The sequence below is a fragment of the Corvus hawaiiensis genome, chromosome 7 (genome assembly GCF_020740725.1).
Source record: "Corvus hawaiiensis isolate bCorHaw1 chromosome 7, bCorHaw1.pri.cur, whole genome shotgun sequence".
Classification (NCBI taxonomy): domain Eukaryota; kingdom Metazoa; phylum Chordata; class Aves; order Passeriformes; family Corvidae; genus Corvus; species Corvus hawaiiensis.
Genome location: NC_063219.1, coordinates 11,833,703 through 11,860,245, shown reverse-complemented (window position 1 = coordinate 11,860,245; position 26,543 = coordinate 11,833,703). Strand labels below are relative to the sequence as shown.

General features: G+C 43.0%; 2 protein-coding genes and 1 long non-coding RNA gene across 5 annotated transcripts; 1 reads left to right on the top strand and 2 right to left on the bottom strand.

Moving 5' to 3' along the window:
* Nucleotides 1-102: 102 nt before the first annotated feature.
* On the top strand, nt 103-10,064 carry HSPD1 (heat shock protein family D (Hsp60) member 1). Its single transcript, XM_048308708.1, has 12 exons — nt 103-207; nt 994-1,169; nt 3,960-4,212; nt 4,737-4,819; nt 5,412-5,507; nt 5,811-5,904; nt 6,313-6,481; nt 6,796-6,895; nt 7,735-7,980; nt 8,176-8,350; nt 8,947-9,125; nt 9,215-10,064. The coding sequence occupies exons 2-12, from the start codon at nt 996-998 to the stop codon at nt 9,365-9,367; spliced, it is 1,722 nt and encodes a 573-aa protein (XP_048164665.1). The 5' UTR covers nt 103-207; nt 994-995; the 3' UTR covers nt 9,368-10,064.
* On the bottom strand, nt 2,629-3,960 carry LOC125328302. The gene is made up of 2 exons (XR_007204646.1): nt 3,302-3,960; nt 2,629-3,146 (listed from the first exon to the last, which is right to left on the bottom strand). It is a non-coding gene; the product is annotated as an uncharacterized LOC125328302 (long non-coding RNA).
* On the bottom strand, nt 9,538-22,102 carry COQ10B (coenzyme Q10B). 3 transcript variants are annotated; one of them, XM_048308712.1, is made up of 5 exons: nt 21,840-22,102; nt 18,329-18,475; nt 16,683-16,875; nt 14,500-14,601; nt 9,538-11,959 (listed from the first exon to the last, which is right to left on the bottom strand). In XM_048308712.1, the coding sequence occupies exons 1-5, from the start codon at nt 22,058-22,060 to the stop codon at nt 11,792-11,794; spliced, it is 831 nt and encodes a 276-aa protein (XP_048164669.1). In that variant the 5' UTR covers nt 22,061-22,102; the 3' UTR covers nt 9,538-11,791. The 3 variants fall into 3 exon arrangements, with proteins under 3 accessions (XP_048164669.1, XP_048164671.1, XP_048164672.1); XM_048308715.1 differs by lacking the exon at nt 9,538-11,959 and adding an exon at nt 11,978-13,359; XM_048308714.1 differs by lacking the exon at nt 18,329-18,475 and having other exon boundaries at nt 21,840-22,100.
* Nucleotides 22,103-26,543: the final 4,441 nt, after the last annotated feature.

Genomic DNA, 26,543 nt, shown 5'->3' with positions numbered 1-26,543 from the left:
TGTGGCTGGCGGCCCCAGTGCTGCAGGCGGGCTGTGGGCGGGCGCGGAGGCCATGCTGGTTCCGGGGCCGGGAGGCCGGAGCCGCACATGGGCCGGCGGCGGCGCGGGGGCGGGGCCGAGGCGGTGAGTGCCGAGCGCCGCCCGCCGCCGCGCCAGACGTGCCCCGCGAGTCCGCAGAGCCGCGGTGCTGCTCCCGCGCTGCCGCAGGTGAGCGGGAATGTGGCCAGGGCGCCGGACCCGCGCCCCTCTTCCCGGCCTGGGGAGGGTATGGCGGCCCTACCCCGGCGGCCGCGGTTACCGCGAGGGCCCCGCGCCGGGAGCGGCTGGGCCCGAGCGGCGGGAGCGGGGGGCGGCCGTGATGCAGGCGTTGCGCCCGGGTGGCGGGAGCGGGGCCCACACCTTCCTGCGGGTGGCGGCGGCGCGGCGGGCCTGGCGGGGGGGTGGCGGCGAGGGGCGGGCGGCACTGACCTTGCTGCGCGTGTCCTGGTGCAGCGGCCATGTGGCCGCGGGGCCCGGCCCGGCTTGGGAGCCCCGGCGGGCCCGGGGTGGCGGCCACGGCCCTGCCTCTCTCCTCTCTGCCCTTGATGGTGTAGGGGGTGCGGGAGCCTTGCCTGCGCTCGTCTCGGCACGGCCTCCCTGCTGCAGCCGCGGGCGGGCGCGGCCCCCGCGCTGAGCACATGGAGCCCCGGGCGCTCCGCGGTGCCCTCGCCGTGTCCTGCCCCGCTCCTGGGGAAGGCTCGGCGGGAGGAGCTCGGAGCTGCTGGAGGCCGCGCAGAGAGGAGCTGCTGCCGCGCGGATCTCGGCGTGAGGTTCGGAGATACCCAGCCCCGGTACTTGGAGTTCCTTGTGTATCTCGATTTCAGCCAGTCGAAAAATTAACGATTCATCATGCTTGCTTTACTTCCTGAATCTGTTTCTCCCCTTTTCCTGTAGAAGTAGCTGTGCAAAGCCATAATACTTTTCTTTTTGTCTGCGTTTGTTTTAATATTTTAGACATGCTCCGTTTACCTACAGTACTCCGTCAGATAAGACCAGTGTCCAGAGCACTCGCCCCCCATCTAACACGAGCCTATGCAAAAGATGTGAAGTTCGGAGCAGACGCGAGAGCTCTGATGCTGCAAGGAGTAGATCTTTTAGCAGATGCTGTAGCTGTCACCATGGGGCCAAAGGTAACGGAAGATACGGTCTTTTATGTTAGCACAGACCTGGCTGAAAATAACAGAACAGTTGTTGGGTTTCTCTCGGTGAAACTGCACGATTGTGTTTGCAGAACTGTAACACAAAGGGGTAGGGGCACGGACAGGCTATTGCAAGCAGCTGAAGTCTCATGTTTGTCACCAGAAGTGTGATGGTAGTGCATGTGCTTTTCACAGTAACAAAGTAAAATTACTTGGATCCCTGTGAAAGGTACAGTATATTTGTTTAAACCGTTTGAAGGTTAAGGAGAGGTGCATAATGTGTTACCGGCTCAGCTGATAACCTGTAACAGTGTAGTAGATAGTGTAACTGTCTCTGTCATGGGGTAGGTTAATTAGCATGTGGGTGGGTTGGCATGGGTTTCTTATGGTGGGATTTTTTGTTTGTTAATTTTTTTTTTTTTTTAACGTATTAACAAGGTAAAAGACATCCAAAGTGTAATGTTGAGTTTTCAATTGGCTGGTAAATATTACCAGCCTAAGTAAAATTCCATGGTAGTGGGATTCACTTGTGTTACACTATATTCTGTCTTGTAAGGGAGATCCATGTCTCTTGGAAAACCAGCTGTGGTATTCTGCATAGTCATGCAACGTGCAGTAGAGCTTGAATTGAGATTCCTCTTTTTGAGGAAGAGACACTGATTTTCTTGGGGCTGATATGAATATCTGTTCCCTGTAATAGTATGTACATGGTTGTACTTCTGAGGGCTGCTTGGCATCTGTAACATTAATTTATGTATTTCCTGCCCGTTTTTAGTGCTCTATCTGTTTTATTCAAAGGCAAAAATGCCATAAGCTGAGCAGATGAAGGTTAAGGAACAATTATGTCAGCAAGCTGTGGCTACTTCCATAAAGGAACAAAGTTTAAGTGTAGTTAGTTAATTTAACTCTTGTTTTTTTGGACCAGGCTACTTTGTGAATGCCTAAGCATGGTTCTAATGCACTGGCTAAAGGGCAGTCGCTGATGCAACTTCATGTAACCTTAGGGGATTTTTGTTTGTTATACTGTTCTCCACGTATTTGTAAAAATGGAGGGGTTGTACTGCAGTGCCTGATTCTGCTTCTGGCATTTTTAAGAAACATCACTCTGGTGAACAAATTTCCCTTTGGCATTGTTCTACATGTTAAGGAGCCCGGTTTGCAGTCTCGCACAATCTTTTGGTAGTGCTCCAGCATGTTGAACAGAACTAGTTTATGTGGAGCTCAGCTTCTCAATAGGCATGACCATTCCAAATTCCTGTGCAGTTACTGGTGGTGTTCCCTTCTTCAGGAACACAGATGTTTTTGCTGAGAGCAAGTCCTTCCTCTGATTTGTTATAGGAAGATTTTGTTGCACCCCTCTTCTCAGAGCCGCAAACCACACATTTGGAATAAAACCATATCGAAATACAAACTAAAATTAAGCAAACTAGGAGACACTATACAAAGAACATACTGGTACCATGGTCCTCCAGAGAGGAGTTTTCTTATTCTTGAATCGTTCTATATTTAGAAGTACAGGTGAAATAAGATAGTAGTAGGGAATGCATTATTTTGGAATAACTGGTCCGTGGCACAGAGGTAGATTTCTGTAAGCTCTTCCCCAGGTTCAGCCTGAGTAACTGAAGCTTAACCTTTCCTTGTGGTTCTTGGGGTGGTGGTGCTTCAGGAGCAGCGTGGCCTCGTGCCTGGCAGGCAGCCAGAGCTGGTTCAGTCTGAGGCAGATGTGTGTGGGCTCTGAGCAGGGGAGGGGCACGGGGCACAGTGTGCTGGGTGCTGCATGGGAATCCTTGCCTGGCTCGCCTGGCACGTGATCACACCCTGGGCTGGGAGAGCTCTGGCGGGAGCCAGCGGGGTCAGCTCTGAGCAGGACCTGGCAGATCCAGGTGAGGGGCCTTGTGCAGGGCCAGCTGGGAGAGATGGTGCTGAGGTGGGGTAGTTGCTCTCCCTTCCCTCTTCCAGCAGCTCCAGCTGTCAGGATAGTAGAGGAGTTTCAGGGCAGCATTAGACCAGAGGTGGCTCCATGCATTTCTGCTGCCTCCAGCTCAAACGGGAACGTGATTGTTTGGGGCAGCTATTCAGGCTATTGAATTCATCTATGAGCAACAATCTTCTTGTGCATTTACCTTGTGTTCCAGGCATGGTTCACAGTTTCCCATGTTAGCTGTGTCTGTCAGATAGAATAGTCCAGCTTTTCAGTTGGATCCAAGTGCGAACTAAGATGAGAAAAGCTCAGTAACTTGCAGTGTTTGAGAAATTATTATAAAACATTAACACAAATTTGATGTATTTTCAGTTCTCTTTGCTAATCACTAATGAGGTTTGCAAGTCTGCTTTTTTTTTTTCTTCCAGCACATGCAACAAATTGAGCTTTGTGTTACTTTTTTTTCCAATCACAAAGAATTTTTATTGTGATCTGATGGAAATTTTGGAAATTTAGTTCTTTGTGTTGCTCTACTTTAATTTTGGGGTAAAGTACTAGCATTAGAGGGAATCTTTTCAATTTTCTCTCTAAGGCTAGTCTGACTTAGTTGCAGACTGTGGTATTAAGCATTATGGCTGAGGAATGTAGCCTCATTCTGCGAAAGCACAAAGCTTTTGAGCCATTTTTCCAGTTTTGGAGAAGGTTGGTTATAATGTGTGTGCTTGAGAAGTCCCAGCTGAAAGCCCTGTGTAAGGTGTTCAGCTGTGGCTCTTCAAAAGGATCTTCATTTTCAGTTGAGCTCGTGAGAGTAACGTGCTGTGGGTTGGCTTTGATTTAAAATTTGTTCTTTGTCCCCCTAGGGAAGAACAGTTATTATTGAACAAAGCTGGGGAAGTCCCAAAGTGACAAAAGATGGTGTGACAGTAGCAAAGGCAATTGACTTGAAAGACAAATACAAAAACATTGGAGCCAAGTTAGTTCAAGATGTTGCCAATAATACCAATGAAGAAGCAGGAGATGGTACCACCACTGCAACAGTCCTTGCACGAGCTATTGCCAAGGAAGGCTTTGAGAAGATCAGCAAAGGAGCTAATCCAGTAGAAATCAGGAGGGGTAACTTTTTTTTTTTCTATTGTTTTTAAGATTTGATCATTGTCTATCAATTTCTATATCCTAACTTTGAGTTGTTTTCTATATGAAGAGCCACCGTAAAGGTTTACGTGAAGCAATGTTTAGAGAACACAATTGTTTTTCTTACATTGTGGACTCTGAACAATCATTAATTTTTCTAATCATTTTGCTGTTTTCCATGCAGCTAACTTACTTAATTTGTTGTAAGTGAACTCCACTTAATGCCATTTCTGCATTTAATTAATATAATAGCCATATAAACAAATCTGACAAATTTCAATCATGGCAATATCTCACACCAATTTCAAAAAAACCTATCACTACATATCCAAATGACAGTATGGAACAAGAACTGTTTGGTTTTGAATGTGCAAACAATGAGTTTTTGCAGTGTGGACTTTTGTTAGAAAGGAAACCTTTTTGTTGTGGTGGGTGGGTGCTTGGTTTGTGTTTTCTGTGCTCTGTACCTTGTTTTGTTCACTCACAAGTGCTCTGTTCATCTTTAGGGGTGATGCTGGCAGTGGATGCCATCATAGCTGAACTGAAGAAGCTGTCAAAACCTGTTACAACTCCAGAAGAAATTGCACAGGTTAAAAAAACCACAGTAAAATGTAACTCCAGTTTAGGTAGCTGTTATTCAGAAAAAGTTTGGTGAGGTCAGGTTTAATGGAGTTAGGTTGTGTACATCTAACACTGGGTGTTTTTCTTTATACACCAGAAGTATTTTGTCTTCAGTTGCACTGCTAGAAGCTAGTTCAGAAATGGGCAGATTTTTTAATCTTTCAAGTTTCATTCTAAAATGTGGTCGTAAAACATAAATTTGTGTCCTTGGGAAGAATTGATGGGAGCAAAGCTCTGTTGTGGATGAAGGTGATGGCAGAGTACTGAGGGTGTGGAGGATCTGCTGTGGGAGGTTCAGGTGTGTTGGTCTTCTTGGGTTATTTGTCCCTGTGCCTGGAGATGGCCTGGGTGTGAGCCCAGTGCAGGGAATCTGGCCCTGTGCTGCAGCTGCCCAAGAGCCTGAGCCCTTCTAACAGAGTCCTGGCTCCTGCTGTGAGTGTGCTGCAGTCGGCTGCCCTGCCTTGTCAGAAATGTGAGAATTGCAAGTGGTTATGCCGATTTTTTTATCGTGAGGGAACGCCTTGTGTTGGGAAATGAGATTAAATGTCTTACTCTTTCAGGTTGCCACAATATCAGCAAATGGAGATCAGGAAATTGGCAATATAATCTCTGATGCAATGAAGAAAGTTGGACGAAAAGGCGTGATCACTGTCAAGGTAAGAACTGGCCGACATTCAAAGTGCCAAGCGACTGTCTCTTCTCCTGTTAGGGCTGGCTTTTGCCACATGTGATGCTGCAGCTCACATTGCATAATTCCCACCATAACTTCTCCCCAGCTCATTTAGATCAGAGTTTGATCACTGTTCCCTCTTACATTCCTTCTATTTCAAAAAGAAGCACATGAAACTGATGTGGGATGCAGAGCCTTTCAGTCTGTTGTGCTAATATGTGAAACTGTACTTGTGCTTTTGGTAGCAAATGGGGGAATTTTTAATGCAGACTTTCTTGCATCTAAACAGGATGGAAAAACTCTAAACGATGAATTGGAAATCATTGAGGGTATGAAATTCGACAGAGGCTACATCTCTCCGTATTTTATTAATACAACTAAAGGTGAGTTAACAATAAGCCATGTCAAACACCTCCCAGTGGCTCTTGTCAGTTCCAAATAATGGCACCTGTTAAAGGCTTTACAGTCCCTTATGCTGTGTATCACAGCAAATAGAGTGGGGGGGGGGTCCTTCCCCATCAGAAAACTTGAACTTGGTAAAAGCTTGGAGTTTTGGGGGTTCTTTTTCTTTCTGTGCTAAGTGTGGACAGTGTTCATGTGAACATTAGGCTGGCCTTGCAACACAGCAGAACAATGTAGAATTGAGCGTGGAGTCTTGGAGAAAACAAGTTGTCTCTTTTTAATGCAGTTGAAAAGTGCAACCGTTGCTCCAAAGCAGCTGCTGAAGTTAAAAGAATGCTTGATATGCTTGTGTAATGGAATTGTTCAGATAATGCATGTTGTTTCTGCAGGGCAGAAATGTGAATTCCAGGACGCTTATGTTTTAATCAGTGAAAAGAAAATTTCTAGTGTACAGTCCATAGTTCCAGCTCTTGAAATTGCCAATGCCAACCGCAAACCTTTGGTCATCATTGCTGAAGATGTTGATGGAGAAGCCCTCAGCACTCTAGTCTTGAACAGGTGAGGCTTAAAATCCATTCTTTTCTACAAATACTGCTTTTTTTATTTCCGTCCTTTTAAAGGAATACATACAAAAGCACGTTTGATTTTTCTTTGGTGTAAGGCTGTTTGTTTCCTATCTGTGCCAAAGAAACAGCAGCTTTTAATGTCACTATACTTTGCATCAACTCAGACAGAACCTCAGCTGTGTCCTACCTACCTTTTTGAGCAAAACCACCTCAGTTCGTGATGCTCTCTGTTTGCTTGCCTGTTAGAGCTGTACTGAAATAATTTGGCTTAGTAATTAGACTCATTCTCTGAATTTTTCTCTTTAGACTAAAGGTTGGCCTTCAGGTTGTTGCTGTAAAAGCCCCAGGTTTTGGTGACAACAGGAAAAACCAACTTAAGGACATGGCAATTGCTACTGGTGGTGCTGTAAGTTACTATGTTTTAAGTGGCTTTTTGGTCCAAGGAATGTTAATGCTTTTTAAGGAGGAAAATAATGTGCATTTTTAGGTTCTTGGTTTGTATTTGCTGGATTGCAGGCTGTGCTCTGTTCTTTCAAAAATGCAACAGTAACTGATGTTTGAATCTTCCTGTTTTTTTAAAATGCAGACACTGATAATTGCTGTGTAATGCAGTCCTGGCCAACCATGAGTGATACGTCCTTGTAACTGACTGAAGTCACATGTGATTTCCTTGCAGGATTCAGGTTAAGGGGAAGGAGGAACTCCAAGGCAATTGCTGCCTTTATAAAACTGATTGTTTCACAATTGCCTGGACCCAGATGTGTCAAATATAATTATTTAAAATGTTTGGAATGGACTGAATGAGTTTTCTTAGTACTAAACTTTGCATATAATTAATGCACTGATTGATGTCCCTTTATGCTGCCCTTTTTTAATATGCACTTCAAAATCATAGCATGATATTGGGACCCAGAGGAGGCTGTTGAAGTAAAACTTCATGTTTAAGCTAAGGGTAGCACAAAGTAACAAACCAGCAAACTGTTCTAAAGTCAGTGAAGTGTCAGTATCTGTAACTTCTCAAAAATACAAGGAGATGACCGTGACAGGACCCAAGGAAACACCATGAAACTGTCAGAGGAGGTTTAGGTTGGGTATCAGGAAGACATTCTTCACCCAGAGGGTGGAACTGCAGTAAGGTGGTTATTTTGCACCATTAGCCTGCTGTATGTGTTCGTGTGCCTGTAGATAAAAAAACTGATGTATGGGAAACCTGTGAATTCCAACTTTTCACATAATTTCTTTCAGGTGTTTGGAGAAGAGGGTTTGAACCTAAATGTGGAAGATATTCAGCCTCATGACTTTGGTAAAGTTGGAGAGGTCATTGTGACAAAAGATGACACCATGCTCCTTAAGGGGAAGGGTGAAAAGGCTCAGATTGAAAAACGCATTCAAGAAATAATCGAACAGCTAGAGGTTACCACCAGTGAATATGAAAAAGAGAAACTGAATGAGCGGTTGGCCAAACTCTCTGATGGAGTAGCAGTATTGAAGGTATTAAGAACTTGATGAGCTAAAGCTGGGCTTAGGCTTCTTGAGTGCTGAGGTACAGAAGAAGACTGCCAGTATGGGAGAGGGTGGGTTGGCTTTCTGGCACTTCTTAGGCATTGGCTACTTAATTTGGTGGCAGCAGTGCTGTCCCACCTGGGCTCCTGGTGCGGGCCTTGATGTGTGTCTTGCTGCTCGCAGGTGGGTGGCACGAGCGACGTTGAAGTGAACGAGAAGAAGGACCGGGTCACCGACGCCCTGAACGCCACCCGTGCGGCCGTGGAGGAAGGCATCGTCCCAGGTGGTGGCTGTGCACTGCTGCGCTGCATCCCGGCCTTGGATGCCTTAACTCCAGCCAACGAGGATCAGAAAATTGGTAAGCAGATGACTTGAAGATGTGTGTTGAAGTGATAAAAGCAGACTTTCTCATGTCCCAAGGCTTTATCAGATGACATGCAGGTGGCTTTCAGTGCGTTTTTAGTTACTTGATCTCAGGAACCTCCCATTTCTTTTGTGTGGTGGTCTCTGCTTTTGGGTGGGAAGGAGCTTTTTCACTGCATCACTGACTGGACTGTGAAAGACCCAGCAGCGGTAAAGCAGCAGTATCCCAGCAAAGACTGGCGAATGCTTAGAGTTGGGAGCTGGCTGTTAAAGTTGTTGCAGACAGACACAATCCAATAATCCTCAAGAGACTGTGTGGAAAATCAGATGGAAGAAGGTTCTGTGTCATGTTACACATAAAGAGTAATAATACTGCTTACTACTTTCTGTGGAAGTAAAACTAAAATGTGCATGAATATCCTGCAGAGATTTCATTTGTTGGCGAGTGTCAAGTAGCAGAGACCCTTTCCTCCTGGAACTGATAAAAATAGCTTATGCTCTTGCTCTGTATTGATCTCCAGCACAAAGGGCATTCCTTGGCAGTGGGAACAGTGTATGCACACGGAGCTCCAACCATCCTGTTTCTTGCAGGCATTGAAATAATCAAGAGAACACTGAGAATCCCAGCAATGACTATTGCAAAGAATGCCGGTGTCGAAGGATCATTGATAGTTGAAAAAATCCTGCAGAGCCCATCAGAAGTTGGCTACGATGCAATGCTTGGGGACTTCGTAAATATGGTAGAAAAAGGAATCATAGACCCAACGAAGGTAACCTAAAGGTCTTAATTCTCAGCTTTGCTTCCTCCCACCTCCTGTGATGGTCAGCAGATTTTAAGTTGTTTCGTGCCTATTTTTAGGTTGTGAGAACTGCTCTGATGGACGCCGCAGGTGTTGCATCTCTCCTGTCAACAGCAGAAGCAGTGGTGACTGAAGTTCCTAAAGAAGAAAAGGAGCCGGCAATGGGAGGAATGGGTGGGATGGGCGGAGGAATGGGAGGTGGCATGTTCTAATTCCTGGGATAGGGATGCATCATGAGCTGTGCTGTTGAAGACTGAACAGTTCTGACTTCAAAAACTTGAGCTATCAGTGTGAGAGGATGGATAGTGACTGAAGTGAGGCTGGTGTTGAAAAGAATCACTGTAACCATCAGTTACCGGATTTCATTTAACACACGTGTAACTGTTTACAGTCATTGTCCATGCCTACAGATAATTTATTTTGTATTTTTTGAATAAAGACATTTGTACATTCCTGATAACTGGGTTATCAAGATCCATCTACCAAGGTCCTGATTTGAACTTAAATTAAGGCACTTGATATTCTATTTCAGAATTTCTTGGTGCTTGCCAGTACTAGGAAGAACTTGGAAGCCACTGTGCGTGAGACTAGACAATTGTGTACAAAGTAGGCAAATAGAGTTATGTGACCTTTATGTAATAAACTGCTCAAAAGTTACAAAATGTATCACCTTCTTCATCTGCACACAAAGCCATAGTTATGGGAGAGCCTGGACAGCCTGCTGCTGCTTCTAAGATTTAGTAGAAATTGACACTTACGCTTGAAAAAATGACAGGGCATTTCACTCCGAGAAACATTCCTTTGTCTAGAATGTTTCTCAGAAATGTAAGTGCTTTAATTTTGGTAAGAAATCTCTAAGCTGAACTGCACTACAGTTCTTTGAAATATTAAACAATGCTCTGAAAACAAGGCACGTGCACTGACTTTATTTTGCCCTTTCTTACCTGGTTGTATCATGTGCTGGAACAGGCCCAGTGTACCTTTCACAGTCCCAGGGGAAGGGAAGTGCCCTGAGGGTATCACACAGGTAAGTCTTTGCTAAGAAAGGGTTCTGGGGTTTTTAAATAGTTCCTTTGCTCAGGTGTAGTATGTGGTTACCTCCTCACCTTGAGCCTTCCATTCTTTCCTTGCTCCTTTTTGGTAAGGGGTGCAGGATTTAGTTACTTTGCAATAGAAGTGTTGCTATGCCCCTTCCCGTGTTCTTTGACCTGATACAGCCAATAACATTGTGTAGAGTCTTTTCTGCTTTCCCACCTGCCGACTCATGGTGTTCCCAAACTTGTGTATGTTTGTCTCTGATTGCCTCAACAATCAAAACTGCTTTACAACTTCTCAGTTCTGTAAAAATGACCTTAATCCAGCTGTTGCTTTCCCCAGCTTCCTGCCCTTAATAACTATCCTTCCACAGATGGGATGTGTGACATTCTAATTTTAAGTAAAATGGTTTGAAACTGTTTCAGGGCTGTCTTTATTCTGAAACATACCTTTCTATATTAATATGCTGTTCTGTAGTAACCATATGGATTACATACACTGCAGAGGAAGGACCAGCTTTGGCACCTCCCCTGAAGCTTCACCAAATTTCACTAAGGAAATATGGTTATGCTGCCTTGCATTATGTAAGGATTTAGAATCTGCTCAAACCTATTCACTTGGTTTCTTCAGAGACTGGGAGGAGAATATTTCCAGAATAGAAGTACTGAATGTGTATTTAATCAAGATGGGCATTATCACAGTGGGCGTATGGTACTGAAAAACCTCAAAGAATAAGGTTTAGTGCTCTCTTGTATGATTTATAAGGACAGCGGGCCTTGGCTGTGCTTGTCTGCAGGAAGTGCAAGGCCTCTTGTTCCCTGCTTCCAGGGAGGACAGCACTAGTACCTGGTTCTCAAAGAGGTAACACTTGTTTTAAAGTGTACTGTTTGCATTAGATGAGGTGGAAGTAATTAAAGTGCAATGTGTAACGGGAGCAGTGGCAAGAGGCAAGTTCAGCCTGCCAAATGTACCACACATTCCAGACACGTCCACTGCGAGGCACTGGCTATGGCTGAGACTGCTGCACTCAAATCACAGTACTCCTTATGCATACCCCTTGTGTTTCATCCCTGAAAATGGGAGGAGTTCTAGAGCCGTTGCTGGTCGCTCCAGGAGCAGCTGGAGACTCCTGACTTACCTTTGCCATTCATTTGAATTAAAAGAGCTACTCCTCAATGGTTGCCAAACTGTGCCATTCTCTGGGAAGCCAGTGTGTCAGTTGGTCTCTGCTTAGCCACAGCTGGCTGAGTTGATGCTGTGCAGTTACATTCCCACAAAGTTGAGTTAATGTGTTACAGTGCTGAAAACCCCCATGAGCTTGGCTAAGGCAGAGCTTGGGCCATGATTGCAGGAGCCGTTTGGCATTAAACGGCAGCCTGAGATAGCCTGGCTTCCAGGAGCCGCCAGGTGTCTGTTACTGATAAGGCTTTAAGCTGCACTTGATTGCAGCTTTGGAACATTCTCTATAGGTCTGGCTGAGCACGTGTGTTTGGTGCAGTGTACGATCACACCCACAGCTCAGATAAGAAATAGATGCCCCAAAGGCGGAGCACGGCACTTTGTACAAACAAGTTTATAGCTGAGGTTGTTACAGTTCCCCCTTATGTCTGATGAACTTCGTGCAGCATCAGCTCCCGAGGGATGCTGGTTTCTGGGCCGTGGAGTTTGGATGCTCTTCTTTCAAAGGCAGCAACCATCTGCTTTACAACTTCATCAAAAAATAGTGTAGCAAGTTTTGAGTGTAGAAGTGAACGAAATTCAAAAGAAATCTGTTTAAGGACATAAAATATAATTATTTTTCCTATATATATTCAGTTGTAAAATGCTGTTACAAATAGACAACTCTATTAAAGAATGTCCAGTGAAGGCTGCAGGTAAGTTGTAGGAGAACAGTTAAAACCGAGGAATAGCTGAATGTGGCTGAGAAGAAAACCCATATTCCTTGGTCTGAGGACTGTACCCCTGGGCTTTTCCATTAGAAGAATCCTTTCATTCAGTTCTCTGAAGTAGTCATTTACATTTGCCTAAACTGTCTTTAATAAATGATGCATGACAAAACAGGCTTGGGATAATGAAAAACTACTGACAAACGCTGTTATTTTGTGCACAGAATTCACTTTGGGGGACAAAAGTTGTCTGAAGAAAGTCCTGCATGCCAAGACAGCAGACTAACAGGTAAGCTGGAGCATGCCCAAGAAACTTAAAAGCGGCTTGAAATAGTTACCTATTAAATGCCAATATTTTAAATCAGTCTTTCCTTATTACTGGCAGTAGTTATGGTAGGTTCAAACAAGCAGCGTAATGACTAAAACTACAAATTTGGTTTGTGTGTCAGATCTCCCACCTGAACAGCTCCCACTCCTAACCTGACAGGGGCAATCAATGAAATGGATTGGGATTTAAGTAATTTTTGTCATTCCAGAGAAATCAGTATATTTGATGCCACAAGGAGCAAATACAGCTCCTCAATTCTTTATGAGCAATGCATGTTAACTGCAAAGCAGTAGCACAGGAGTAATTAAACAGCTTGGCCCATAAGCCAAGTGTAGCTTCATTTACATTTGCTTGACCTCAAGCATCAGTAAAATTAACGTGCCTCTTGCAAGTCTGAGAGCTGTCATTTAGGGCATGCAGGGTTCTGCAGAGCGGGGATAATGAGTGTGGCATCCTGCTCAGCAATTATGTAAATCTTGAGGTATGGTATACATTAATGAAGGTTGCAGGTGGTAAAAATGGTGGTGTGCTTCAGTCAATGAACCAAATCATTTCAGAGCTGAAACCAAACTAGGAAAGTTCCCTGCTGTTTGTGGATGTCTCCTGGAATCAGGCTGGCACAACAGGATACAGCAGCTTGTGGGAACCAGCATAGCCTGAGACTCAAATAACATTTTCTAAAGCAAACAAGCATTCTTGAAATCAAAGTTTTCTCTTGAATATCTGTAATTGCAGGGCCTGTTTTGAGGAGTTTGTTGTGAAATTCTTATCATCCTTGCCTGCATGTGCCTGCCAGCAGGGCAGTCACTGGCAGGGGTTAAGCTCAGCTGACTGCACTGGCTTCTGCTGCCTCACAACAGGGTAAGCAGTAAGATGTGTTGGTACTGTTCCCCCAAGAAAATGAAAATGTCCATATCCAGTTCAGTTTTGATTCCCTTTAACTGAAGTTCTTGACCTGAAATGTCAAAATGTGGCTTTAGTTTGGGGAGGTGTGGTGGTGTTTTCTCACCGAGCTTGTACTTAGATTGTAGGGTTTAAATAGTTCTTTAATTCAAGTTTTTTAACTGATTTATGGCTTGGGTTAAAAGACAGCTTATATATTAGTAGAAAGACCTGACACTTACTTGCCTAACGAAATACAAATAACATGCAAACAATTTAAAAATGTGGTTCTTTGAGTGCCTGTAGATTAATTTTTACTGTTGAACTGGATGAAGTGCAATACAGCAATAAGCTGGAAGTTAATAACCCAAGGAGGTTAATGTGCTAGTTTAAAAATACTCCACAAGCTTTCTTTTATTTACTGAGGATAATTTTCCAAGTAGAGTATTCCAGTAGATGGCAGCAGGATTAGCCCATCTCTGTGTACCTTTGCAGCCTGTTACAACCCCCAGCTCAATGCAACACCTACACTTTGTTGTAAAACGCAAGAAAAAAAATGTGATGGCAGACAAAACACACAACATGGAAAAGCAGTAACTCGAATGGAAAACAACCTGTCTGGGAGTGAGATCAGGCTAAATCAGGTACTGGATTTAAAGAGCAATAGTTTTGGGCTGCAGTGGTATCCCATCATGGAATAGAGAGACAGAAAAATCTATTACAATTCTATTAAAGAAAGAAGGAGTAAGGTTTAAAATACATGAACGAATAAAATTGGAAGACATGAAATTAAACTGACCAAACTGCCCCCCAAACAGGACAGATGGCAGAACATCAATTTTCTGGTACCAAGAACATTTAAGTTGTAGAGTAATTAAAGGAAATAGCAAAGCATATTTAGCATTTCTCCTGTATTTGACTGTCAAAAAACTTCAGTGTGTTTAGAACTGTAGGGTGAGAGGTGCCTGTCCTAGACTGTTTCGTGATACCTGGGCACCTCACAGAAGGTTGCTGTCTCTAAAGGACACCAAAGTGGTTTCCAGCAGTAAAGTTTGCAAAATATTTTTTGGACAGAATTAACTAAAGCTAACTTGTTTTCTGTGTATATGTGCTTAAAGAAATAGTACAGGCATTTTAAAAAGCCTCCTCAGTTGAAGATAAGTGTTTCTATGTGCTGCTCCTAGCACGTGGTAGTTTTAATTACCATACTTACTGAAAAATCCAATGTACACGTCCTTGGATAACCAGGGATACCTGGGCTCAAACGCCACACTGTTTCCAAGTGATTAAAGAGTTTTCCATCTGTGCATGATGCCTAAAATAAAATTTAAAAAAGTCAAGCTACAATTAGGCTTTTACAAATGTGACAAACAGGTATTACTGAACTTGTGTTTGCATTTTGCTAAATAGTGATGGTCATGGCATAGTTAAAGCTGTTCTTACAGCACAGGCAGCGTGAGCTCCTGTATGCACAGTGTCAATTATGGCAAAATAACTGAAGTCCTTTCAAGGGAGAGGAAACATTTGCGTGTTGAGTGTCACAGAACAGATCTGTGGCATGATGCATAGAACATGCAAATACACAACCTCAGCTGGCTTGGAATTTGTAGAGAACATTTCTGTAACTGGTTTTTTTTTTTTTACAAGTTCTTATTGTTACCCCAAGCAGCTCTGCTCCAACAGAGTGCCCCCAGGGAATAGGTGTTGCTTGGGCTGGAAAGCTGTGGTAAGGTGACTCATCTCAAAGACTAATCACCAGCACAAAAACACCTACATTTTTCTTTCCAGGAATGAGAAAATGCATGGCCTTGCTACTTCTACATCAGAAAGGGAAAGAGTAGAAGGAAGATTAAACACAAAGAGCTGGGCCTGCTCTTTCCTACTGCTGTCAAAATGGCAGGAAAAATAGGAAAACTGCCGCTGTGTCCCCCTTCCTCCCAGTCTTAAAAGCAGCAAACTCACTCCATGCTTTCCCCCTCAGCAAAAACTGCTGTTAACAATCTGATTTTTCCATTGTTTAAGCCCCAGACAAAGGAAAAATTTTAAGCAACAAACCCATTCCCATTTTGTGCCTGACCACTGTGCAAGGTGCCTTTGCCTGGAGTTACTCGAGAGGAGAGTGAAATAGTCCAAGCTAGAAATGTTCCTGCAGTTCTGTGGACATAATGTAAACCTCTAGGAAAAGTAACTGCAGCAGAGAAAAGGCTAATGAGTCTCGGGGGAGGAAATCTGAAGAAATGGTTTTCCTCACCACTTTTGTAGGGTTTTTTTCTGAGACAAGAATGCTTATTTTGAGTGAATTAAGTGGGAAAAAGAGGTGGTAAGCCAATCTGATAGCTATATGAAAGAAAAAGACCTGTCTTGTCAGGGAACAGTAGAAAAGGAAAGCTCTCAGCATGTAAAGCACAGATTTTCCATTATAGCTACTCGACTTTTTTTAATAAAGGGAGAAAAATTTTTTTCTTTCCAGAATCAATAAGGATATTGCATAAAGGCACTTTGCATATCCCTTTTCCAATTTACATCTCCCCTGTACTTCAGAAACTCATTTTCTGTTAAGTGTCTCTTATTAGGAAGCCTAGAAAAGAATAGTGAAATAGAATTTTCAAACAATTATATTGAACAGCAATCAACTGCTATAATTTCCAGTAATTATTCCAAACCAATCAGGATCTGCCAGGGGAGAGGCAGTTTTGCTATAAGGAATCTGTCCTGAGCCATTCTTTACTAAAACAGATTTGAACATATAAGGCAAACAAATAAGGCATCATTTAAAATGTCTTCCTTGACACTTTTCTACTTTTCTCTTAATTATGGCTCTTGAAAAGCTGAAAGGAGAAATACAACTGCTTCTCTTCTGAACAAATTAATTGTAAAAAAAATTGACTTTTAATCCACACTTCTGTCTTCTCATCAATATACTGAATAACAATCTCTTTAGCACATCCTACACTTAAGGCTTTTCATATTAACTAGTTAAAATTTTGAGAAGAAAAGTAATGACAGATAGCAACTTTGTTAAGGCATCAGAAGCTAGAGTTGTCAGATAACTTTTAACTGAGTACTAATTTTGCATTTAGAGAGGCTTGGACAAAATTATTAAAAAAAAAGCAAAAAAAGTTATATCTTCATTTAATAGCTGCCAGCTTCTCCAGCAAAGGCAAATTAAAAAGCAATTCCCTTTCCTCTCTCACGTGGCAGGTTATATTTTAAAACACATTCAAATTCTCCCCAGTTTATCTAAAGTCTTTAAAGAAATGCAACACAAGTTTTGAGCCACACAAAGAACTTCCAGCATCGATTTTGTTTTGAAGCAAGATGTTCCCAGAATATTCAAATTTCAACAAACAAAAGTTAAGGAAAATTATGGTTAGGAACAAAAAAAAATGCAATTACCTTAACTAAATGTGGTCTCACTAGGGTTACAATTGATGTGTATCTCTCTACTACAGGAGGGAATCCTATTTCTAGCTGTGCTTTGCAGTACCCAGAGCGCTTCGAGAGTATGTCTGACTTTTTACACCAGGGAACAAAGAGTTTGTAATTCTCCACAACGGCAACAACTTCATACATTTCCTGCATGGAATACCTGGAAACAGACACACGTACATTACAGTTACAAAGTATTTTAACTTCAAATTCAGTATTTAAAAAGTTTCAAAGATGGTGTACATGGCATAGACAGTTCAAAGGTGGACACAGTCACTGCCCCTGATTTTGGAAATTGAAAATGCAGCTTTGATAATTAAGAGGAAAGAAAAGTAATTGCTGGTAATTGCTTTTGCATAAAGAAGCAAAATATCCCATACCATCCAGCAGTACCATTAGTGAACAATGAACCTAGTGCCTGCTACTTTCTGCAATATCAGGTAAATATGCATACATTTCAAATGGAAACATTTTTTTTGCAGCAAGCTGTGTCTTCACTTAAGCAGATCGTGGACATTCCACACAAAAAAAATAAAAATCCACTCTTCATGGCTCCCAAGACAAGGTGTACCAAAACTCAAGTACTATATTTCATAAGGTTTAAACAGAGGAGCACTACCTTCCGTAATTTAGGCCAAGTGAAAAAAGTTAATTAAAAACCAGATGCAATGGAAAAACCTTCCAGCATCACAGAATGGTTGAGGTTGGAAGGGACCTCTGGACCTCATCTTGTCCAACACCCCTGCTCAAGCAGGATCTTGAAATCAGATGAAACAATATTAAGGCAACATTTTAGTTGATTCTGCTGTAACGTGGCAAAGTGTTAGATAGCTGTGGTTTTTAATGTTTCATTCTGACTCTGAAACAGATGGGATTAAGCATGTGCTTAATTTCCTTTAAAATGAAGCATATGTTCAACAGTACTCAGCAGTGAGGGCTATTGGACAAAGGCCCTTTTTAAGTGACTAGGCAAGATCTGTTACAGTTCAAGAAGTATCACAAAAAGGAATGTTAAGTATAGTCAAAAAATATGCTAATAAACAGTTCATACTGTTGTGGACCAGAGACTGGGGGCAGATCCCAGTATCATTAAATGAACTGGGATTTTCCCACTAGCTCTAAGGCAAAAAAGTTTTCAAAATCTTTTTCTGTATCTAAGTTTCTTCATCACATAACTGATTCCACTCCTTCCTTAAAAGAAAGAAGAAAATCTTGATAAGTATAACATAATGTAAGTGCAAACATTAGCATGTATTTGGGAGAGAATGGAACAGAGTTTTCACACCTGTTGGTTTATTCATATTTTACTAGGTGAAATTATAGTGTATTACTCCATTTCAAGGTTGGTTTTGTTTCATTATGGAATAGAACAGTTATTTCTGCTGTTTGTTGCTATGGGCCAAGGGCTTTGGGTAGGAACTCTTTTTATACTCAGTTTCAGACTGGTGAACCTGATCTCTACAAACTCCTTTCTAAGCTCCAGCTGGGCAAAGTCACAGCAACGTGGGTCTTCAGGGATACTCAATCTTCTGAACTACTAGTGTTTTGGATTAAGTACAGTAAATACAAAATCAATAAGCATTTAAAGTCTCTTTCCACAGTTTTATACCAACCCTATAATTCTTCTTTCAGAATATTCTTTTCTTTTATTTATTAGTGGTGCAGCAACATTGAAGAAATTTCTTGAAAAAGTATGGCTCATTACAGGTACTTGCAAAGGAGAGGTTCTGGTCATCAGAATACCACAAGAAACCAAGTGCCTGAAACAGGGGAAATGCTTTTAGATGTGCTTCATATCAGCAAAATAAATAACAGTGCATTCAGGTAAGACAGTCTCTTGTAAAACATTACAGAAAACATCAGCCAGATGGAAAAATGAAGGCTCGTAACAATACACAAACTGCCAAAAACACAAGGGGCACCTTTTTTTTTTCACTTCAGAGAAACTAAAAATAGGCCCCAGTCATGACAAAAGTAACTGGCAGCATGAACTACAAAGGGCCTCATTAACCACTGGCTTCATGGCAGCTTGAGTTCACGTTCAAGTCTCACATGCACTTACTTTGCAGAACAGGCTTTATTAATAGCAACATCAAGGCATAGTTTGCAATACTTTACCCTTTTGGAATACACAAAGTAGAGAAGGTTTCACTTGGAGACAGAAAGCTGAACTCTGCTATAATCCCTCTGCTGCCACTCTTCTCTTAAAAGGACAATTTCATTTTGAAAGTCCTTTCAGAAGGTGCTTTGTTTACCCAGCTTTCAACACTTCCTTCAGAAAATATCACCAGAACCTTGGACACAGTGTTTTTATAAGTAAAACTTAACAAATTACCTTTCAAAGTACTAGCAATTCTAAGATTGGGCCTCAGGGTTCTCTGTGAACATCTACACTAAAATCTAACAAATATTCATTGTGTTTAACAGCTCTGCTAAATTACTGATTTTGCTCAGATCAAGTCAGTCAAAATGCAAAATGCTGCCTCAAAAGCTCTGTATTTTGGCACCAGGAAAGTAAAAATGCCACCATTTGCCTTCAGTGACTCTACAAACATAAGCTAAAGAGTAACCCAGGTCTTTTACTGATCTTCCTCCAATTATACAATCGTGAGTATACTTCTGGATTCGCATGGGTAAAAATGGAGCCAATCTCTTCTACTTAGAACTAGGCTTCTTTGGAGTTTGGTTGGTTGTTTTGTTGTTTTTTTTAAACAAAATGAACAGGTAGATGCCTTTTTTCTTTGTTTACCAAGCACCAAATCAGTCAGCAAATTAGTTACCAATTTTGAATTAAATTGAATTCATTGAAATTAACAATATGTTCTTTAAAAATCAACGTAATTTAGAATTCTGAAGAAATACAGTAGTTACCCATGACTGAGTACATCAGCTCATATGGTCACTGTATTAGGAGACAGGTAAAGAATAAATTGATATTGAGTTTAGAGGAAAATAATCATCATTAGCAACTGGTTAGAAACAATCCGTACAGACTTTTTAAAAAACAACTGTGGAACTGGGATATGAAGCATGATGACTGACAACACATTGTAATCATTGCAGTTGAAAAGAAACTAAGATGGGACAGAAGTATTGTGTCAAAATGGAGAAAGTATAAGTCCACTTTAAAAGCCTTTAGACATCTCTGCAAATATTTGTAACAGTATCTCAAGGGATGTGGACAAAATCTGTTTTTTTCCAGACAGACTGTTCAAGACTGTTAAGGAAAAGCTTTGACAGGAATGCTGGCAGGGTGCCAGTACCATTGTAGCTGCCTCAACCAGATTCACAGAAGCTGTTCAAATGTTTGGATCTCATTCTGCACAGCTGACTTAAATTCCTTTATCTGGGGCTATGTACAGGACACAGTCCAAACCAGTCACCAGGGTTTGTCTCTCGGTTTGTTTTTTACTGTAATGCTGTGCCAGTATTGTTTCATGCAGTTTTATCTAAACCTGTTTCAGCCACAAGACTGAAAAACAATCCCAACAAATAAACTCTCAGCTGCTGAAAGACATTGTCCTTTTCACAAATGCAGTGCCATTCGAGGAAGGCAAGGTTAAGAGGTTATAATGCTAACAAGTATGGTGATACTCCCAATTTTATCTGAAGAACAGATGCTGTGAGAATGTGCTGGGCTAGGTCCCAGTTCAGGAAAGCAGATCTCTTTATGAAATCCCTTGGTTTCCATGGACTGTCAGACATTTTTGTGAACCTGACCTGGGCCACTGAAGAAAAGCCAAGTCCATGCTAGAATTCAGACACACCTGCCACCTCTGTACTTATCCTCTGCCTGTGACAGAACCATCTCCACTCACTCCTGCCACTCACTGCTTTCTCCCTAAGCACTTGAGGATGGGTCACAGTACCAGCCAACTCCCATGACGTGAAAAGGAAGCATTTCTGGTGTATGACATGCACGTGTAAGTGATCTATATTCAGTGATTATTTTTTTTAAGTAACAGCAGAATTTTCTAAGCCTGAAGATTACCATTTTTGAAAAAACGTCTCTCTTAACTCCTCAGTGTAAAGATTGAAATTAGTGCCAGGAGCATGCCAGGGCAATTATATTTATTGTACCCCAACTGACACTTTCATCAGGTTAGTGATATCTGATTTTATGGTCTGTGAGTTGATCCCATTCAAATTCTTTTCCAACAGCTGTTCGTATCCCAAAAAAATGAGTGTACCATCAAGTGTCCTCATTAGCATTTCAGTCTGATTAAGCACACGAGACTAATTTACCACCTGAGCCCTTGAAGCTTGCTACTGAGCACAGTGAGGTTCTGCCGGGCTGGCAGCAGGTACAGAGTGCACTTCGGGGACAGCTGCAGGAGTGAAGCATCCCCAGCTCCAAGGCTTACAAGTAACACAGCACTGGGTTTGATCCAGCTTGTGCTTGCCTAAAAACAGCTGCTAAGATCCTTGCAGCTTCCATGAGAAACATTTTTAAACTTAGTTTGCCAGCAGTTACTTAATGGGTTTCATTATACCAAACACCTTCCCACAATTGATTTTGCCCCGGAGACTCTAATAAACTGCTCTTGAAAACATCAATTTTATTTACCAGGACTGAATGAATTTAATATTGCAAACAGAACCCTAAGATTATCCCACAAAGGATATATAGTAAAAAACGTGGTCCAATGTTACGTTATACCACTGCACAGTTAACAGTTTTGTCAAATGACTGCCTGAAATTTGACATCATGAACTAATCTCTATTCCACTTTTTGACAGTTTTTACGAGGACGAAAGGGTTTGGTAAAGAAACACAGCAGCACTGCCCTAACAGTGGTAACAGGTGAACCTTTTCTTTTATACTGATTTTCAAATCGTTCTCTCTCTCATCTGCTTGCTCTTTTTTTTTTCAGTTCTAAGGTTAACTCTTCCCCAAAGCATATTGTTTTTCTCAAGCTGTTGCAGCCAGCCTTACAAATGCTCAGGTGAGAAGGAACGTGTTGCATTACATGAAGGGAAAATAACCGGGCGCTTCCTCAGTTTTTAATTCTTTTGACAGATCACAACTCTACCACTGGCTTGGGCAAAGAAGAGGCGAGTTTCTAGCCAGGAAACCGGCCCGTCTCTGTCACGCTCGCGGTCACCGCGCCTCGCCCCGCGTACCTGGCGGCGGCCCCTCGGGCCAGCGCCCTGCCCAGCGCCGCGCCGCTCCGCCACATCCCGCTGCGCCACATGCCGCTCCGCCACATGCCGCTCCGCCACATCCCGCTCCGCCACATCCCGCTCCGCCACATGCCGCTGCGCCACATGCCGCTCCGCCACATCCCGCTCCGCCACATGCCGCTGCGCCACATCCCGCTGCGCCACATCCCGCTGCGCCACATCCCGCCCGCGCCGCTCGCCGCCTGTGGCCCTGGCGCGGGGCCGGCCCGCCCCGGCTGCGGGGGCGCGCGGTCACGGGACAGCGCGCGCGGCCGCGGCGCTCTGCCTGATTGGCCCGGCAGCGCGCGAGCCCCGCGCGCGGCCATAATTGGCCTTCTGCGCGGGGGGCGCCCCCACCGAGCGGCGGGAGCGGCTGCGGTGTCGGCCCCGTGTCCCGCCCCGTGTCCCGCCCCGTGTCCCGCCCCGTGTCCCGCCCCGTGTCCCCCCCCGTGTCCCGCCCCGTGTCCGGCCCCGTGTCCCGCCCCGTGTCCCGCCCCGTGTCCCCCCCCGTGTCCCGCCCCCTGTCCCGCCCCGTGTCCCGCCCCGTGTCCGGCCCCGTGTCCCGCCCCGTGTCCCGCCCCGTGTCCCGCAGAGCGCCTGACCCGGGGGCTCCGCGTGAGGAGTCGCTGGTGCGCGCCCCGCTTTTGCTCGGTGCGTGCGCAGGGTTACGGTCAGCAGCAATTACAGAGCGCCGTTCGAGCACAAGCTGAAACAAAGAACTTACTACTTAACGCTCTCTCGTGATTCACCTTTCAGATACAGGCTCCCTCAAGGAATCCGTGTTTTACAGTTACACTGCGATCGGAAACCTACTGTTTAAATACAACTCAACACACCTTTTTTTTTTTTTTTTTTTTTTTTTTTTTTTTTTTTTGTACCAGGTATAGTCTTGACTGGGAATCTTGAACTAAGACTAGTATTTTCACGTCCTGAATTTGAATTGTGTCTGGGCTGTATGCAGTAGAAAATGAGCCTGGATATATTGCCAGCAATGTCCCTTCAACTACGGGAGGAACCCCTTCCCACGCATTTAAATGCAACTAGAATTTTACACTCAGTGTAAATGAAGCAGTTTTAGTTCAAGCTGCTGAATGCATTAAGAAGTGAGAAGATTTCTGGACAGAAACAACAGTTCAATTATATAAGCCTACAACAACATCCTCTTCAGAAAATTGATCCTTTTTAATTATCCCAACGTCCTTGCCATTAGCAAAACCACTCGTTATTAAATAAGCACACGACCAATTTGGATGACAGAGATTAAATGAAGCAGCTTTTATTTACCACCTCAGGGTATGGTGTTTCTCAGATAAGCTGTCCTGCAGCATGTTTCTATTAACTTGTTGAATAACAGAAATAAGTAAAAACCCATGTTCTCCAGTGCAGGTGAAAAACAAACTGCAAAGCCAGAAATACAAACAAAACCCCAATCCTACCTTGTCACCCTCTCCTCTAACCCTTATTACTAAACCTCCTCTGTGTGTTTTGCAGCTTCCATGAGTGCTGCTGTTATTTGCTGGATTCTGTGCCTGGGAATGTGTTCTGTGTCTGTCATTCTAGTTTGCTCTATGGATTAGGAAAGACTGATGTCTCTCAGTGTTTAGAATAACTGAAGAGTCAGGTGTTGAGAAGTCTGAGCTGATGGATGTCTAAGGCATTTTGAGGGGTTTTTGCCTTTTTTGTTTTCTCTTGGTAGGCTCAGGATTAAAGTTCTTAAACCTTGCTTGATATCTGTTGCTGGAAGAGAAAGATGCATTTACTAACTTTGACAGGAGGAGTGGCCCAAATTAATCCTTAACACCAGAGGGATGCAAAAAATTTCTGATACACTAGAAAGAGATGTACTGTATGACCACACAGGGTTTTTTTTCTAAATGCTACTTGTTGTAACACTACTATCATTAGGTTAGGTTTAAATTTTGATTATGAGGTTTATACTATTAAAAACAATTAAGAATTTTAAGGACATCTTTCAGTGGGCAGAGAGTCAATATTCCATGAGGAGAGCATTTCCCCGTGTAAAAAAAAGCTATTTTTTATTCAGCTCTATTCCTACAGATGACTGAAAAGAGTAGCTGGTTTAGAATGTTCCTTGGGCAGCCAGAGATATGCTGAGGAAAGCAAAAATATAGCCATTGTGTTCCTGTTTATAAATGAGTTTTGAATAATACTTGCCTTTGAAAGATCTCAAAATATCTCACAATTATACATGTAGGCTGGGAAAAATGATCTACAAGCATGGGTGATAATTAAGTTGCTAGTTACATGATCTGCAAATGATGCAGCTAGGAATTAGATTTACTATTTCACACTCAAGTGGATTAATCAGAATATAGAATCACATAAATTTTCTTATATTTCATACAGCATCAGTGAACGTGGTGTTAGTAGTAATTGAAGTATTTGGCTGTAAATGTGTTGTGTAAAGGATTAGACTTGTTAGACCTTCATAAGATTTTGGTGGACCTGTAAATCCAAAAAAGGTTTAAATCTCTGTGCATACTTGCTCACAGCCAGTTTTGAAATTCAGCTTCTCTGTTCTTACCCACTGTCCCACTACCAAAATAGTACTGTCTGTATTTATTTAACTTCTAAGGAAGAACACGATCTGCACTAAACCACACAGACCCCGGGCTCAGCTCGGGCAGGCTGGGGGGAGCATTGCTGCTAGGGGAGGGCCGTGTCTGCAGCAGCCCTTACCCAACCACCCTGCCCCTGCCAGCTCTGGGGAGCTGTGCTAGCTGGGACACAGGGCCTGAAGCCTGGTGCCTCTTGGCAGAAAATCTACAAAAAGACCCTCAGACTCCCTCAGGGGAGCCCACAGGACTGTGGGAGCACAGATGACAGTCCCATCCCCTCTTTGATTTATGCTCCTCAGCCCATCCTTACCAGCAGTGACAAAAAGCAGGGGTGGTTTGTGTCCAGGTTATGGACATCCTGCAGAACACAAAGCAGCCCTCATTTGAACTCCTGCAGAAAGCTTATCATCTAAAGGGTGTTTTTTAACTCACTGGCTTTCCAATGACAAAAAGGATCCTTTCTACATTATTTCTTCTTGACATCAGCAGCAAAAATGGGACTGGAAGAGATTTTATTTCATGCTATTTTTTCTTGCTCATATTGTGTGAGAAGTTTCTACAGAGTTGAAGCATAGCTGCTGCTGTTAAATATCTCCTCTTTTTGTTTTAAGAACTACTGCCCTTATCTTTAATAGACACATGAATGTCAGTGAACTGTCCCTGGCCCATGAAGCTAAGCACAGACCTGAGGCAGAATGAAGGATAGTAGTTTAGATCAAGTTTGTAGCTTTTTGTATGTCAGCTCATTGTAGAGTTGTTTATAGCGTTTGGGGGGGGTGGAAATGAATACAAATAGAAAGTCATTTTTGGAAGAAGCAGCACGAGGGTGTAGTCAAAAGCCTGCCTTCTTTGAGTGCACCAGTGCTCGAAACTTCTACTGGCACAATAGATGGGGTCAATCGAGGACAGGCAAACAGTCTGGATACTTCTTTCGGCAGCAGTGCCAGCTAGTGACAGCTTAAGCTGCCCATGAAATTGGACCTGAATCTTACATAAAGCGGGACCTCGAAGGTCTGTTACTTAGGTATTGTGGATACAAAAATGCTGCTAGCAAGGATTTTATTGCTATTTTCTAAATCCGTGAGAGACTTTTCTCTCTCACAGAAGGGGCAGCAGAGTTCTGTAAACAATGAAACACCTGCAACCTTGAGAAGTCTTGTTTATAGTATAGTAGAAAAATATTTTGACAATGGATGTTTTAGGATTTTAGCCAATCACCCCCAAGGGGTGGCTGATCCTTTGTCCAATTAGACTATGAAGAAAAAAATCTATAAAAGAGTTTGTAAAATAATTAAATAAATCAATCTTGTTGCACAATTCCTGCCTGCTTGATCTTCTCTCCTCCTCCCTACGGCTGTGGGACATGGTAATATACCCTAGGGCATTTTTAATAAGGTATGATTCCAGATCTGCAAAGCTTATGGGCTCTTAAATCCAATCTGTTTCAAATCCGTACAGGAATCTCAGTGAACTCTGTGTACACTTGTATGTGTGGGAAAGGGATGGGAACTCAGTTGGACTAGTAAACCACTAAGTAACAGCCCTGTCCGTATCCTGTGGAAGCTGTGTGAGGGAGTTAATGTTCAGGAGGCAAAAGTACATATTCAGGGATTTGACAGGCAGACACAAAGAACCTGGGGCAGCATACAGAATTTGGTGGAAAAGCAGGGAAGAGACACAAGCAAGAAGCAGTTTTCTCATTGGTTCATCACAGCACAATTCCTGTTAGCTCTCCCTTTTATGTGTGAAATGGCACATTCCAAAATGAATACTTTGAAGTGTTCCTTGGGACCTCGTCCCTGAGCTCAGCTCTGTTTAGTAACAGGAGAAATGTAATATTGCAACTGTTCTGCTTAACGTAAGTTGGAAGTCAGGCTGAAGAAACAAGAGAAAGTTACTGCAAATTGATCTTCGTGGTGAATCTGAGCATGTGACATTTACTTAAAATAGTTACATGCATTAAATTCTTGCAGTAGGGAATTAGTTTGCCTCAACCTTACTGTCACATGTCCCTGGGCAGCTTGGTAAATATCTCCTTTTGTAGCCTTTGACTATGTGCAAGTGCATCTTTCTAGAAATGCAGAAT